Source organism: Mustelus asterias, chromosome 21, assembly GCF_964213995.1.
Source record: "Mustelus asterias chromosome 21, sMusAst1.hap1.1, whole genome shotgun sequence".
In the NCBI taxonomy this organism is placed as follows: domain Eukaryota; kingdom Metazoa; phylum Chordata; class Chondrichthyes; order Carcharhiniformes; family Triakidae; genus Mustelus; species Mustelus asterias.
Window position 1 is genome coordinate 47,846,709 of NC_135821.1, and position 16,639 is coordinate 47,863,347.

General features: G+C 46.3%; 1 protein-coding gene across 1 annotated transcript in view; it reads left to right on the plus strand.

The window, feature by feature from the left end:
- The first annotated feature begins 528 nt into the window (after positions 1–528).
- Positions 529–16,639, plus strand: part of LOC144509242 (transmembrane protein 35B-like) — a 64,577-nt gene continuing 48,466 nt past the window's right edge. Inside the window, exon 1 of the mRNA XM_078237804.1 lies at positions 529–682. Within this exon, the coding sequence (XP_078093930.1) occupies positions 575–682 (108 nt within the window). The 5' untranslated portion in view covers positions 529–574. The remainder of the gene's footprint in view (positions 683–16,639) is intronic.

Sequence of the window (16,639 nt, forward strand, 5' to 3'; positions counted from 1 at the left end):
CAGCTCCTTCATCACCTGTTGAAGGAGCAGCGCTCCGAAAGCTCATGCTACCAAATAAACCTGTTGGACTTTAACCTGGTGTTGTGAGAATTCTTGCTGTGTCCACCCCAGTCCAACGCCGGCATCTCCACATCATATATATGCCGCGTTTGTGAAACCTACCTCTCCACTCACACGATGAAGGAGCCGCACTCCGAAAGCTCGTAATTCCAAATAGACCTGTTGAACTTTAACCTGGTGTTGTGAGACTTCTTACTATAGATTCTGTGTCCATGCGCCTCTCTCTACTTCACCTGATTGAAGGAGCAGCGCTTTGAAAGCTTGTGATTTCAAATAAGCCTGCTGGACTCTTACCTGGACTCGTGTGACCTCTCATCTTACTTTAAAAAGAAATCCATTAAAAAAAAATTAAACCAGAAAAAAAAGGACAGAATCACAAAGTTAATAAACTTCAAAGGTGGACTGGTGTGCCATGAGTTGGGCTGAGTCAGAGAGAGGGGGAAGAGTGTGTGTATGTCCCTTTAAGAACTCTTCCGACTTGTTGCCACTTTCATTTGGATACAAGTCGGCGAGCATGGCGATTGTGTTCGTGGCTGTCCGCGTCCTCCTGGGGGTTTTCTTTATGGTGGTCGGAGCCACGAAGCTGACGGATCGGATCTCCCCCAAGCTGTACGCGGAGGCGGTGGGTATGAGCGGCGAGGAGCAGCGCTGGAGGAGAGCAAGGCGTCCCGGAGCCGCAGGAACATCTATCTGGCCGCCGCCGCCCGATACATTTGGCGCAAAATTAGACTGGGGGCCGCGGGGTAACTGGGTGGCTGGGGGAGATCGGCAAAGGACTGTACAGTTTTGTTGGAGGTCTAGGCATATTTATATATATATATATAAATCAGGAGCTGCAGTAAAGCTGGATAAGAAATAACATGGGCTAGAGGTGCAGTCTTGTGCAACACTTTTTGGAAATAAATGCCCAGATCAGTCTGAAATGTGCAACATTGCTGTTGTGTATTAACCAGGTGGATTCTGCTCTCGCTGTCACCCGGTTTCAGTGGAGTTTGCTGCTTTATTGCAGTTTCACATTGTGTTCACAAACTGGAATTGCATGTGAGGGTGTCACTCTTGAGTGTAATGGGTTTCCAATTGACTTGGATAAAGTAGAGTTTTTAAAAAAAAACTTTATTGAAAAAAATTAAGATGCTGCAAAGCAATTTTTAAAAAAACTTCGCGGGTAAATGTGAACCAGCAGCATTTTATAAAGTTTCTTTAAAAAAAATAATCAGCCTCCCTAGGGAAAGGTTATGTTTTTAAAAAAGGGGAAATGCATCAATGGTCATGGAGGGGAAATGAACTCAGGCGGCTGTCCAAAGTGATCTCTGGGGGTGGGGTAGAGCATTGACAACAACAAGCTAGAAAGAGTGCAGAAAAGATTTACTAGGATGCTATTGGGACTTGATGGTTTGAGTTATAAGGAGAAGCTGGATAGACTGGGACTTTTTTCCCTGGAGTGTCGGAGGCTTAAGGGTGATCTTATAGAGGTCTAGAAAATAATGAGGGGTATAGATAAGCTAGATAGTCAACATCTTTTCCCAAAGGTAGAGGAGTCAAAAACTAGGGGGCATAGGTTTAAGGTGAGAGGGGAGAGATACAAAAGGGTCCAGAGGGGCATTTTTTTCACACAGAGGGTGGTGAGTGTCTGGAACAAACTGCCAGAGGTGGTAGTGGAGGCGGGTACAATTTTGTCTGAAGAACTATTGTTCTAGACTTTCTGGTTGGTGAGCAGAGTTACTCCTCTTCGTTCCCAGACTGATGTTCAAAGTCTGCTGAAGGCCACACTTGCTTTGTCAACTTGCTTTGCATGTGCCTCGTTGTCAGTACAGATGCGTGGAGAGAATGCGCTATGGGATAAGTGAATTGAACCACTGACAGGTTCTAGTCATGGATTGAAACTTAGGGCTGGAGAAAGAGCATTGCTGGAACAGGCTGGTACACTACTCCAGTTTTCTTTGTGCTGATTGTAAAGCCAAAGTTGTCATGTGCATTAGGGAACAAATCCATGCTACGCTGTATGTCCAGCTCGGAACCAGCAGCTTAACCCATTATATTGGAGGGGCTGATTACCACATCCTCAGCTTGAGAGTGTGTAGGCTTGGAACAGTGAGCTCCTTGTCACAACACTGTTACAAAGCAAATTTAAGATTTACTCTTTCTACCTCAACACGTTGGCTTTATTAATAGTCGTCCTTTTATAGCTCTTGTGCCTATTTATCATGTGTGGCACTATAATGTGTGCCATGGCTATTTGATTGTGGTATATACCATACCCCAGCTCAATCCTGTTTTCACTGGATATTCACAAGCTCAGCAGAGTCATTGGACGCCAATCAGGAATAGGAAGCTTGGGCAGGTGTGTTTCCCTACATCGGGCAAAGGTGTACAACTGTAACATCCCACCTGACATTCTAACAGATTAGTTAAACCATAAGACCAGTGCAGAAAGAGACTATGCTGCCCATTGAATCTGCACCAACTCTCCGAAATAGCATCCCTCCTAGGCCCTCCCCTTCGTCCTATCCTTGTAACCTCACGCATTTACCAAGGCTAATCCACATAACCTACCACATCCTTCAACACTAAAGGTCAATTTAGCGTGGCCAATCCACCTAACACGCACACCTCTCACAGATAGTCACCCAAAGCTAGAATCGAACCAGGTCCCAGGCGCTGTGAGGCAGCAGTACTAACCACTGTGCCCGGTAGAATGATGTGCAAAACTCTCCCACAAGAAAACATGAGACGTTGGAAAATACATCATCAATCCTTTCTGCACTTCTGTAGCAAAACAAGACAGGTTTTGGTGTGAAGATGTCACTGAGACATTACTGATGGGAATGGTAAAATAGCAGGGCTTGTATCAGGAACTGAGTCTGTATGTAAACATTTCCCTTCTTGTGGGAACACTTAAGTAATGTTTTTTAAAAAAGGCACACTTCTCTCCCACAGCTGCAATCCTGTTATTATCATAGAATCCCTACAGTGCAGAAGGAGGCCATTTAACCCATCGAGTCTGCACCAACCACAATCCCACCCAGGCCCTATTTCCATAACCCCACATTATTCACCCTGCTAATTCCAAGACACTAGGGTCATTTTAGCATGGCCAATCAACCTAACCTGCACATCTTTGGACTGTGGGAGGAAACCGGAGCACCCGGAGGAAACCCACACAGACACGGGGAGAATGTGCAAACTCCACACAGACAATGACCCGAGGCTGGAATTGAACCTGGGTCCCTGGTGCTGTGAGGCAGCAGCACTAACCCACTGTGTCGCCCATGTCGTTAGCTTTTATTAACAGGGGGTTGGAGTTTAAGAGCCGTGGGGTTATGCTGCAACTGTACAGGACCTTGGTGAGACCACATTTGGAATATTGTGTGCAGTTCTGGTCACCTCACTATAAGAAGGATGTGGAAGCGCTGGAAAGAGTGCAGAGGAGATTTACCAGGATGCTGCCTGGTTTGGAGGGTAGGTCATATGAGGAAAGGTTGAGGGAGCTAGGGCTGTTCTCTCTGGAGCGGAGGAGGCTGAGGGGAGACTTAATAGAGGTGTATAAAATGATGAAGGGGATAGATAGAGTGAACGTTCAAAGACTATTTCCTCGGGTGGATGGAGCTATTACAAGGGGGCATAACTATAGGGTTCGTGGTGGGAGATACAGGACGGATATCAGAGGTAGGTTCTTTACGCAGAGAGTGGTTGGGGTGTGGAATGGACTGCCTGCAGTGATAGTGGAGTCAGACACTTTAGAAACATTTAAGCGGTTATTGGATAGGCACATGGAGCACACCAGGATGATAGGGAGTGGGATAGCTTGATCTTGGTTTCAGATAAAGCTCGGCACAACATCGTGGGCCGAAGGGCCTGTTCTGTGCGGTACTGTTCTATGTTCTATGTTATTGTTCTGACTTTGGCAACCAAAGATGGCTGATGGTTTCAGTCAAGAATAGAATGGAATTTAAGATGATCTAATTTTCAGTAAAATTGCAATAAAACCAGAAAAGGAAAAGTTGGTGGAATCATTAACCTGCCAAATCCTCCATCAGAGACAGTATCCCCCACAGTTGTGTTTGAAGAGTGTGTGTGTGAATTCTTAACTTTGTTCAGTTCACTGCTTCTCATTAAAAAGAGTATGTTCTTAATGGCGGTGGGGGGGGGGGGGTGGAGAGAGAGAGAGACGGAGAGGAATCTCATAGAAACGGAGACATTTCTTCACCCAGACAGCCTGTGGAATTCGCTATACAGAAAGTAGCTGAGGCCAAAACATTGAATGTTTTCAAGAGGCAGTTAGATATAGCTCTTGAGGCGAAAGGGATAAATGGAAATGGGGAGAAGGTGAGTCAGGCTATTGAGTTGAATGATCAGCCATGGTCATAATGAATAGGGGAGCAGGTTCGAAGGGCCGAATGGCCTCCTCCTGCTGTTTCTATGTTTTCCCCAGTGGAATGCAATTTGATAAATTCAGTACGGAGCTGCTGCTTGAATTCCACCTGTGACTTTTAAAGTGGAGCTCTATGCTTTGAGCAGAATGGGGTTGATTGGTGGCTAAGTCCATGCCGCATGGAGAAGTATACTTGTCTCTTTGTTAGGGATCTTTCCCATTAGTCGATGTGATTAAATCCTCCGGTAATGAAAATAGGGCATCTGTCCGCAAAATTTGAACTCTTGCCAAGGGCAGAGCTAAACGCAGGAATTCCGGCAAAAAAGCTTTGCTCCGAGTTGGGGGCTGAATGGATGTGTAATGTCTTACTGTGTTAAACTTGTGGCTCTATCTGTTTTTGATATTTTCCATTAATATGCAGATTTGGCTTTTCAATGTTCCAGACATCACCATCCCTGGGTATGTCCTGTCCCACCGGCAGGACAGACCCACTAGAGGTGGTGGTGGCACAGCGGTATACACTCGGGAGGGAGTTGCCCTGGGAGTTCTCAGCATTGACTCTGAACCTCCTGCTGATTGCAACTTACCCCTACCCCTTCTCAGCTGATGAACCAGTCGTCCTCCATGTTGAACACCAATTGGAAGAAGCACTGAGGGTGTCAGGGGCACGGACTATACATCTGCATGGGGGACTTCAATGTTCATCACCAAGATTGGCTCGGTAGCATCACTACTAATTGAGTCCTGAAGGATATAGTTGTTCGACTGGGTCTGCGGCACCTGGTGAGGGAACCAGCAAAAGGGAAAAATGTAGTTGACCTCATCCTCACCAACCTGTTTGCCACAGAATCATCTATCCAGGACATTACAAGTAGGAGTGACCACCGCACAGCCCTGATGGAGTCAGAGCCCTGTCTTCACATTGAGGATATCCTCCATCATGTTATATGGCACAACCACAGTGTTAGATGGGATAGATTTTGAACAAATCTGGCAACTCAAAACTGGACATCCATGAGATGCTGTGGGTGAGATTTGTACTCGACCACAATCTGTAACCTCGTGGCCCGTCATACCTCCCACTTTACCGTGACCATCAAGCTGAGGGATCAACACTGGTTCAGTGAAGAGTGCAGGAGGTATATCTGAAAATGAGGTGTCAACCTGGTGAAGCTATAACACAGGACTACTCAGCTTGCGATAGACGGAGCTAAGCAATCTCACAATCAGCACATCAGATTTAAGCTCTGCAGTCTTGTTACGTCCAGTCATGAATAGTGGTGGATAACAACAAACAGGAGAAGGCTCCACAAATATCCCCATCCTCAATGATGGGGAAGCCCGGCACATCAGTGCAAAATATAAGGCTGAAGCATTTGTAGCCATCTTCAACCAGAAATATTAGGTGGATGATCAATCTTGACCTCTTCCTGAAGTCCCCAGCATCACAAATGCCAGTCTTCAGCCAATTCCATTCGCCCCATGTGATATCATGGTATGGCCAAAGGCAATGGATACTGCAAAGGCTATGGGCCCTGACAATATTCCAGCAATAGTACTGAAGACTTGTGCTCCAGAACTAGCTGTACCCATAGCTAAGCTGTTCCATTCACACTACAACAACATCTACCAGCAACATGGTTAATTGCCCAGATCCACCAAAAGCAGGACAAATCCAACCTGGCCAATTACCACACCATCAGTGTACTCTGTCATCAGCAAAATGATGGAAGGTGTCAACAGTCCTGACACGAGTCAGCAATAACCTGCTCACTGACACTCAGTTTGTGTTCTGTCTTGGCCACTCCGCTCCTGACCTCACTCCAGCCTTTGTCCAAATATGGACAAAGGAGATGAGGCGAGTGTGACTGCCCTTAGTATCAAGGCAGCTTTTAACTGAGTGCAGCATAAATGAGCCCTAACAAAACTATATCTATGGGAATTTGGGAAAACTCTCCATTGGTTGGCATCATACCTAACACAGATGAATGTTGAAGGTCAATTATCTCAGTCCCAGGACATTGCTGCAAGACTTCCTCAGGATAGTGTCCGAGGTCCAATCATCTTCAGTTGCTTCATCAATGACCTTCCCTCCATCATAAGATCAGAAGTAGGAATGTTCACTGATTTGTGCAATGTTCAGCACTATTCGCAACTCCTCAGAGATTGAAGCAGTTGTGCCCATATGCAGCAGGATCTGGACAATATCCAGACTTCGGCTGACAAGTAGCAAGTACCATTTGCACCACAAAAGTGCTAGACAATGACCATCTCCCAACAAGAGAGAGTTTAAGCATCGCTCCTTGACATTCAATGGCATTCTCATCGCTGAATCCCCCACTATCAACATCCTGGGGATTACCATTGAGAAACTGAACTGGACTAGCCATATAAATATTGTGACTACCAGAGCGGGTCAAAGGCTAAGAATCCTGTGACAGGTAACTCACTTCCTGACTGTCGAAGCCTGTCTACTATCTACAAGGTACAAGTCAGGCGTGTGACGGAATACTCTCCACTTGCCTGATGAGTGCAGCTCCAACAGGGTGGCACAGTGGTTAGCACTGCTGCCTCACAGCGCCAGGGACCCGGGTTCAATTCCGACCCGGGTTCAATTCCAACCTCGGGTCACTGTCTCTGTGGAGATTGCATGTTCTCCCCATGTCTGCATGGGTTTCCTCCAGGTGCTCTGGTTTCCTCCTACAGTCCAAAGATGTGCAGGTTAGGTTGATTGGCCATGCTAAATTGACCCTACTGTTAGGGGGTTTAGGAGAGTAAATGTGTGGAGTTATGGGAAAAGGGCCTGGGTGGAATTGTGGCCGATGAAGACTCGATGGGCTGAATGACCTCTCTGCGTTGTAGGGATTGAACGATTCTATTCTTTTGTATGATTCTAACAACACTCAAGAAGCTCAACATCATCCAGGACAAGCAGCCCGCTTGATTGGCACCCAATCCACCATCTTAAACATTCACTCCCTCTACCTCCAGTAAGGAAGGGGAGATAAGAGAGACAGATACCATATCAGTGAAGTGGAGATAAAGAGTTAGGGCGTATATGTAATTATACTTCAGGTGGTAGTGTGCATTGGGGATACGAAATTACCAGTCCCTCCTTGCATCTCTCTTCACCATCCCCAGATGGTTGACATCTGGATCTTGAGTGACGTTTTTTCTCTCATATCATCACTGTCACTCCTCAAAGCAAATGACCTAACCTCTGTAGTGTGGGCAGCAGTGCAGATTTATAATGTATCTCACTGCCTGTTCCTGTGCCCCACTGAACATGTTGAGCTGCTCAGTGCATCAATGTGCCTGGAATATAGAGGCAGGCGCACTGAAGCAACTTGGTAACGTGATTACAAATTCAACCGTCATAGCAATCATCTATTTTGGCTGATTAGTAAAAATATTGGGTGGAGTTTTATCGGTTCGCCCGACCCACTGATGGGCGGAGTGAACCGGTAAAATCGTGTAAGAGCCAAGAAATCAGGATCACGCCCGATTTCTCGCCTCTTGCAGTTTTACGAGAGCCGGATTTCTGGCAAGGTCAGCCTCTCGCCAGAAATGAGTGTGAGGCTGAATAATTTATTCAAATTTATTAAAATCTTCATTTACATGTGTTTAGCGGGCCCAGCGCTCAGTCGTCTGGGCTCATTTGCCTTTATGGCCTTGCCGGGAGAGGTTCTCCCTGGCGAGGAAATCACCTGCGCCTCATGAACTGGTAATAGTCGTATTGACCTCACCGGTGGAACCAGAAGCCATTGATGCCCCCCAGGGAGGCTGAGGGCAAGGAGGGGTGTACCCCTTGGGCAGAGCCAGCCTGGCACCAGGGGTGGGGCCTGTGGGGGCAGGGCCTGAAAGGACGGCCCAATTTGTGGGGCGGGGGGCCTACTACCACTCTGTAGATGTGATCTGATCGGAGGGAGGGTGATGCTGGCGATTGGGGGGGGGGGGGGTTGCGGCAGGGGCGATCTTGGGTGGTATGGGGCTCACAATCGGCTGTGGGGCCCCTGTGATTGTGGGCCGGGGAGTGGCTATGTTGAGGCTACCTGCAGCAGCAGGAGCCTGACATCTCTCTCTCTCTCTGTCAGACCTCTGTTGTTGGAATTGCGCATGTGCAGCATCAGAAGTCTACACGTGTGTAGTAGCTCCTTCTACAGTTGCTATTGCGCATGTGCAGACATGGAGGTCTACGCATGCGCAATAACTCCCTCTGCAGGCTGGCTGGCTGGCGAATTAAGCCCAGCCCACTAGCTGCAGCAGCTAAAAACAGTCTAGTTCATATTTTCAATGACTAAGTGCATAAGATTGGGCATGAAAACTCACCCAAAAAACGGATCAGGAACTCTCCCATTTTCACGCCAGCTGGACACTTAGAATCAATCTCGTAAAATTCTGCCCATTGCCTTTGAAATTCTTTAAGCGATTGATTGTACACTGGTCTACAAATTCATACCATTGCAGGTTGTCTTAATGGAGCATTTATGGGAATGTACATGTGAAGGCACGGTTGTGTATATTTCCGTTGTAGTTTTACAGTCAGTTGGACAACTGCTGAGGAAGGAGTCATGGACACAGATGTACTACACCAGGTAACAATGTCAATCAGGGTTTTTTAACTGGCGATGTTAGAACTGCTGGACTATTGTCTTTTGTGAACACATTGCATTGTTATTTGATGATTTGGGTTAATGACAACCTATTTCAGAGGCCGACAAGATCATTGTCATTATTTTCAATTTGGAATAGTTTGCCATTTTGAGAGTTTTTGGTGCTTATGGGCTTTACAGTGTGCCATGGATCAGTTCTTGTACTTTCAGTTCTTAAGTTTCCTGACCTTGTATCACTCCTCTTTTTAAGGTGTTTTAAGGCACGGTGGCACAGTGGTTAGCGCTGCTGCCTCACAACGCCAGGGACCTGGGTTCAATTCTGGCCTCGGGTCACTGTCTGTATGGAGTTTGCACATTCTCCCCGTGTCTGCGTGGATTTCTCCCACAGTCCAAAGGTGTGCGGGTTAGGTTGAATGGCCGTGCTAAATTGACCCTAGTGTCAGGGAGATTAGCAGGGTAAATATGAGGGGTTGGGAACTGGGTGGGATTGTTGTTGGTGTGGGCTCAATGGGCCAAATGGCCTCCTTCTGCACTGTAGATTCTATGATTTTTACCTCCAAATTGCAAATTTAGCATTGTCTTCTGGAGGGTTTCTCTTTGGATGACACATTTTATAGAATTGATATCAGTCAGATTCGATGTACAGCACTCGCGAGTTGATTCTTATCCAATAAATTCTGCATTCTTTAAAGTAAAAGCTACAAGCTTTTATGTTTTCTTAAAATATATTTTAAGTATTATTATGTCTTATCTGCTTTTATTCATAAGCTTTTGCAGCAACTCTCTCATCTGCCAGGAATTTTCAAGTTGTTCCTGAAATGTTGGTTCATGCAAATTGAAACTTCACTGCTCTTAGCAGACTGCTCGGCTGGTGAGCAGCCTCTGGGCCACTTGTATTCCTTCTCACGCTTTAGTGGAAATGCTTCCCATGCACTTCAATTATGATGTATCCTGGCAGTTAAATTGAAATATTTGCCAGCAGGTTTCACCATCAAAGTTGGGATAACCCAGTTTTACATGTTTGAGTTTTCTGCATGCATCGCCAATGTGACTGAACCACATGATCCAGAGCCTCCGGGCCTTTTGATTCTCAGCATGTACTGACATCTGGCTCCAAAGCTTTTACTATTTACTCGGGTGGAACAGTGGCACAATGGTTAGGAAAGCAGGAATTAGGAGCAGAAGTAGGCAAATTCAGCTCTTCGAGCCTGCTCCGCCAGCACTGCTGTCTCACAGCGCCAGGGACCCGGGTTCAATTCCAGCTTTGGGTGACTGTCCGTGTGGGGTTTACACATTCTCCCTGTGTATGTGTGGGTTGCCTCCAGGTGCTCTGGTTTCCTCCTGGATTGGCCATGCTAAATCGCCCCTGATTGTCCAAAGATGTGTAGGTTAAGCAGATTAGTGGGATAAATGTGTGGGGTTACGGGGGCAGGGCAGTGGGTGGATCTGGATAAGATGCTGTATCGGAGAGTCAATGTAGACATGATGGGCCGAATGGCCTTGTTCTGTACTGTAGGGATTCTATGATTCAATTAACCTTTAATTTATAAACTGATGTTCCACAGTTACCATTTCTACTGAAACCTGCTATTGCTGTTTCCTGTAAATGTTAATAATCATAAGGTGCGTTTAACCAGAATAAATCCTGACTTTTTTTTCATTTGTTGCTGGCTGGGCCATCACTTACTGCCCAACCCAAAGGGCATTTAAAAGTCAACCACATTGCTGTGGATCTGGAGTCACATATAGGCCAGACCAGGTAAAGGGTGAAAATTTCCTACTCTAAAGGATATCAGTGAATCAGATAGGTTTTTACGATAATCTTTTCACAGTTATCATTAGATTTTTAATTCTAGATTTTCATTGAATTCAAATTTCACCATCTGCTGCGAAGGGATTCGAACCCGGGTCTCCAAAACTTTACCCTGGGTCTTTGGATTACTGCTCCAGCCACTACGCCACTGCCTCCCCTGTCTGGCTTTCATTCCATGGTTCTAAAACCTGGTCTTATTTATTTTCCCCTAACATAAGCTTAAAACTGGACGAGTGTTTGTGACTTCAGCAGGAAAGGAAAGAAAATAGGTAACGCGTGTGATCCACTAATTTCTCTCTGGTTTCCAAATGTTCATTTGATGTTCACTGCTGTGTGCCTCCTGAAAGAAATTTTAGACCATCTGTTTTCAGTTTCTTTACATGCCAGAGGCAGTAGTAGAGGCGGGTCCAATTTTGTCTTTTAAAAAGCATTTAGACAGTTACATGGGTAAGATGGGTATAGAGGGATATGGGCCAAATGCAGGCAGTTGGGACTAACCTAGTGGTAAAAATTGGGTGGCACGGACAAGTTGGGCCGAAGGGCCTGTTTCAATGCTGTAAACCTCTATGACTCTACATTCTCCTTTTGTTTTCCAGTACTAAGTGGCTGCTGTTTGCTGATTTCCATATGGTCAGCAGTCTCTTCCCATCTTGTGCCATCCCTTTGCCCTCGCTCCACCATCTACCTCTTGAGTAGGAAATTCATCTGGCCATATCACTGGGTTTGCTAGGACATTGCACACGGTTGCAAGCTGAGTCGATTTACAGGCAGAGGTTTGAAGCTGTTGTCAATGCAGTAACTGAACAAGTATATTGAATTGATTGTTACATTTTCCATGAGCTGTATTTGAAGTGCAGTGTATTTATTACCTTTACAATTTCAACCGTGTGTTCTGCTACTGTTGGAAAGAGGAAGAGAACAACCTTGAGTGAGCAGGGAAAGTCTTTTATTTTGGAGCTCTCTGGAAAGGCTCGTTTGATAAATAGTTAAAGAGAAGGAGCAGCCGTGTTTTTGTGCATGCTAATGATTATATCTCGCCTTGTACTGCAAGGGAACAAAAGTTGTTTCAGCTGCATTAAGTGGCATTGTCTGGCAGACATAAGGTGGCTCTTGTGACGTTTTCTCCATTGCATTAAATGGCTGCTAAAGCTTGTTTTTCTTCGAGTGAAGTTCGAGCAGAGGGAACCAAAAAGTAGACTTTGGGAGATTGTTTCATCTGCTAGAGCCATTCACTGTGCAGAGTTTCCCTTTTAATTGAAAATTGGGTGTACTTCACTGGGTCTTTATCCAAATTCAGGCAGCTGATTCTGAAACAAGCCCTTGTTGTGTTATTTAGCGAGGTGCGAGATTATGATGGAAGAGTACAGACTAATTATTCATGAGCGATGGCCTCTGCATGTGTGGGAGTACATGTGGATGATTCCAAGAGTGATGAAAGCAGCCTCTGTGCTGACAGTTGTTTATGAAAAGCGAGGCCTTGAATATTGACCATTATTAGTGTCCAAATATTTGCCTTGATTGAATGAAATTTCTACTTTCATTAAAAGGGAAGGCAAATGTTTTGTGCTAAGCGTTGATCCACGAATATATTCTTACAGCATAATTTAGGGCTTCGATCTCGGTTAATGACCAAGTGTAAGTCTCACGCTGGTGGGTTCAGAGTTTGATTCTTCATAGATTTGTTGGTCAGCACTTCTGAGGCTAAGAGTGCTGATGGAGCGTCTGGCAGCCGTTCACTTAACTGAGATATAACTATTGACTGCCACTCTGCCATTTGAACTTCATCTCTGACAGATTGACAGAGTTGATTGGCTCTGCACCAAGGAGATTGAGGGCTTTACTCACTGCTCAGTTGGAGTGGGAGAAGGAGCCTCTTTGATGTTTAATGATTTCGGTGAATGCTGCACGCGTTATATTGTTTGTTTTTTTAAAAAAATCTCGGTGCTGATTTTTCACCAGGGACTGGCTTCTTTGGGGTACCCTACACGCTGCGGTATTCTGGCCAGAACTAATCCCCTATCTGTAGTGAGATTTCCCAAATTCAGTCAGTGCAATGTTGAGGTGCTACAGTTAATGAGGGGCGCGGGCAGTACAGGTGCAAATCCATCACGTGTCGGGGTGGCCTGAGACACTGAGAATTTGGGCACGAGTCATGAATAAGGCTCATTAAGTCCTCGGCTTTCAGGCTTATTTAGTAGAACACATAACATTATAATAGAGTTGGTGCCAGCTTTGCTCTTTTTCCTTTGGACGGGGATCAATGGAAGCTTTATACACACTGTTCAAAGTGGCAAAAGCTTTGTGCCTTTTATTTCTTCCAAAAGTATTTTTTTTTTTAGTGGAGCATTGCTGATATAGATTTATTTCAGATTTTTGACATTAATATCTTAAACCTTTCAAAACGTATTTTCGGCAGCCAGTGTTCGGCTGATTTGTGTGTTAAATTTGCTTATTTTAAGTGTTTGTATGGTGTAAGATTAAAAAGGAGGAATTGGCAGGCGTCCAGACATGCTTGCGAGCCTTGGCTCACCTACCGGCCAATGACTGAGAATACTGGCTCCACCTCGTGTAGTTTGGCGGGATGCCAGTTGCAAGAGGCTGTTGCCATTTGGAGGCAAATTGCAACGTGGGCTCTGCTCTGGGCAAACTCTGCAAAACCAGTCAGTGTGCTGCTCACAGCTCACTCGCTCTGACAGATGCTTGTTGTATCTGTCTCTCTCTTCACAGCGAACAGCATGACGCAACTGCCTTTTAGTTTAGCGTGTGCAGTAATCACACAGCCAGGCAATAGCTCCTGCAGTGGCTAAATGGAGCTTTCCGAACCCTCCGCTGAATTTTGTCAGGGGAGGCAGTCTTCAGTCATGCGACTCATTGGTTGGGGTGCACCGCAGCTGAAGTCTGGGTTCCCTGCAAGGATGATTTGCTGCTCAAAGGCTTTGGCCACTGTGGAAACAGTTGGCGTGGCGGGTTGAAGCTTGGTGGGCGGGCTATGGGATCTGTGATGAGGAAGTAGTTTTTAATGGTGTTGGTTCCATTACTGCTGCCGTAGAATCTCTGCTTTATCCCTTGGCACGGTGGTCTTACTGGCTGGAGTGACAGGAGGTGAACAGCAGGTGGATTGGTAAGATCCTTGTGTAGCGGCAGACTTGGGTTGATGTGAACCTTCTCCCAGGAGCTTTCTTGTTGCAATCTCCCTCCTTATGTGAGGGGGCGTGATGTTGCTCAGCACTGGGAGCCAGGGGAGTTGAGTTGATTAGAGGGTAGCCGGAATGGTGCGCATTCTTGCGTTGAGCTGGGTATCTACAAGACTGGCGTGGGATGGGTTGTATCATGATGATGCACAGTCGAGTAGGCAATGTCCAGAGGACCTTAAGGTTTGAGCACCTGCACCCCATGAAGAGTCAGCAAATTTGCTGAGGAGATTGTTTTACATTGTCTGATGTGAAAGGTCATTGATGGCTGCCCACCCTGGGTGTCCGTAGGCAAACATGTTTGTGCCAGTGATTTGATGCCTGAAACTCCTGGGAGACGTGAACATGGCTATTTGTGGGGAGGGTGGGAGGAATGTGAAAGCTGTAGGAGGAATCCTGGCGAGGCTGGAGGATGCCAGATTTCTGCTCGGTGTTGCAGCTGGACCTCAGCAGCAGCAGAAGATCGCAACCGGGGAACCACAGGGCAGGCTGCAGACTGGGGCAGAGTGGGAAAGTCCAGTGTGGTTGTGGGACAGCCTGCAGATCAGAGTGGAGGTGATTGCAGTGGGGGGGTGAGAGAGTGCCAATCGAGAGTGCCTAGGATTGGCAGGTAGGCAGGCCAAGGCTTTCTTGAGGGATGGCTGGGAGCACTCCTGTTTCTCCAAGCTGTAAAGGCCAGTGGACCTTGCGGGGCCTACTCCCCTTTCACACACCTCACTACCGACTGCTGTAAAACTAGCAATAGGCACAACCTTGGCATTTCCCTTAAAGTTTGAATTCTCCCTCCTCCCACCTGTTTAGGAGGATATAATGTTGAGTCCATTGAAAGGTTATTTGGGAGTATGATGTGGGCGAGTAATGCAGGTGGGAAATGTTGGAAGACAGCATTTTGCAGTAAGGATCCTTGCATCATCGATTAATTACCTGGTACTGTTAGGTGATCTACGCTTGTCAGGTCCTTCTCCATTCCCTATTGTACGCAGCATCCAGTGAGCCTGCCACCTTCTGTTGGGCATGGTGAACTGCCACCTTGTATGAGGTGCAATCCTGCCTGTAGCATCATGTCTCCTACATCTCCAGCCAGAAAGTAGAGTTGGAGCCAGTGTCACTCGCCTACAGTCTCCTTCTCTTGCCTCAACATTATACGTTTCGAAAAGGCTGATAAACATTAAAAATTATGGGAAAATTGAAGAGGAAAAACTCGATTCCAAAATGTCTGCTCATGTGACTGCTGCATCTTTAAATGCTCAAACATTTCCCCCCGTGGGCTGCCAGCTTACATCCTTTAATCTGTCTGCTTCCAGAACGAGTTCAAAGCGGGGTCAGGCACTGGGAGCAGATTGAATTTATTTCAATATGCTCTCTTTATGTTAAAGGACAGTTTATCCCACAGGCCCTGACCTGCTCTCAACATGCAGGCGTCTCAACTTCCTGCAGTGTGGATTGCATTAGTGGCCCTTTGTTCCTCCTCAGCAGCTCATGTTGGACGCGTGTAGCTGTGATTGCCCCTCACCACTGTCACATTAGTAAAGTACTTTGCGTTGACATTCCTCCGTGTGGTACTTTTCGCACACCGGTTGACACCTTTGTGTCAGATACTTGTCCGCGCCATTGGGTAACCATTTCAAAAACAGCAGGACACAGGAATTTAGTCTGTGTGTGAGCTAGCACACTCAAAATAGCACACATGCGCATATAGCCTAATAAGTCGACATTTGCATGGAAAATGGCCACCTGGATGAGGTACTTGATGGGTTAGCTTCACACTGTTGAATTCCAAGCCTGTTTTGGGACAGGAGAGGTTAAGGGCGACACGATGGCACAGTGGTTAGCACTGCTGCCTCACAGTGCCAGGGATCTAGGTTCGATTCCAGCCTCGGGTGACTGTCAGTCTGTGTGGAGTTTGCACGCTGTCCCTGTGTCTGTGTGGGTTTCCTCCCACACTCCAAAGATGTGCGGATTAGGTGGTTTGGCCATGCTAAATTGCCCCTTAGTGTCAGGGGGATTAGCAGGGTAAGTACGGGGGATAGGGCCTGGGTGGGATTGTTATCAGTGCAGGCTTGATGGGCCAAATGGCCTCCTCCTGCACTGTAGGGATTCTATTCTATGAACCCCTTTGTCCCAAGTGCTGTGTCTAACTCCTTGCAAGCTTACAATATTTTGGCCTCAACTGTTTTCTGTGGTAACGAATTCCACAGATTCACCACTCTCTGGGTGAAGAAATTTCTCCTCATCTCAGTCCTAAAAGGTTTACCCCTTATTCTTAGACTATAACCCCTTGTTCTGGACTGCCCTGCCATTGGGGAAAACCTTCCTGCATCTACCCTGTCTTAGTCCCATTAGAATTGTATAGGATTCTATGCGATCCCTCCTCAATCTTCTAAACTCTAGTGAATATAATCCTAACTGACTCAATGTCTCCTTGTACGTCAGTTCTGCCATCCCAGAAATCAGTCTGGTAAACCTTTACCACACTCCCTCGATAGCAAGGACATCCTTCCTCAGATAAGGAGATAATGGTACATGAGTTAACACCAGTGGTTCTTCTCGAGCTTGATGGCTGAAGTGGGAATTCTTCCAGGCAGGAAGA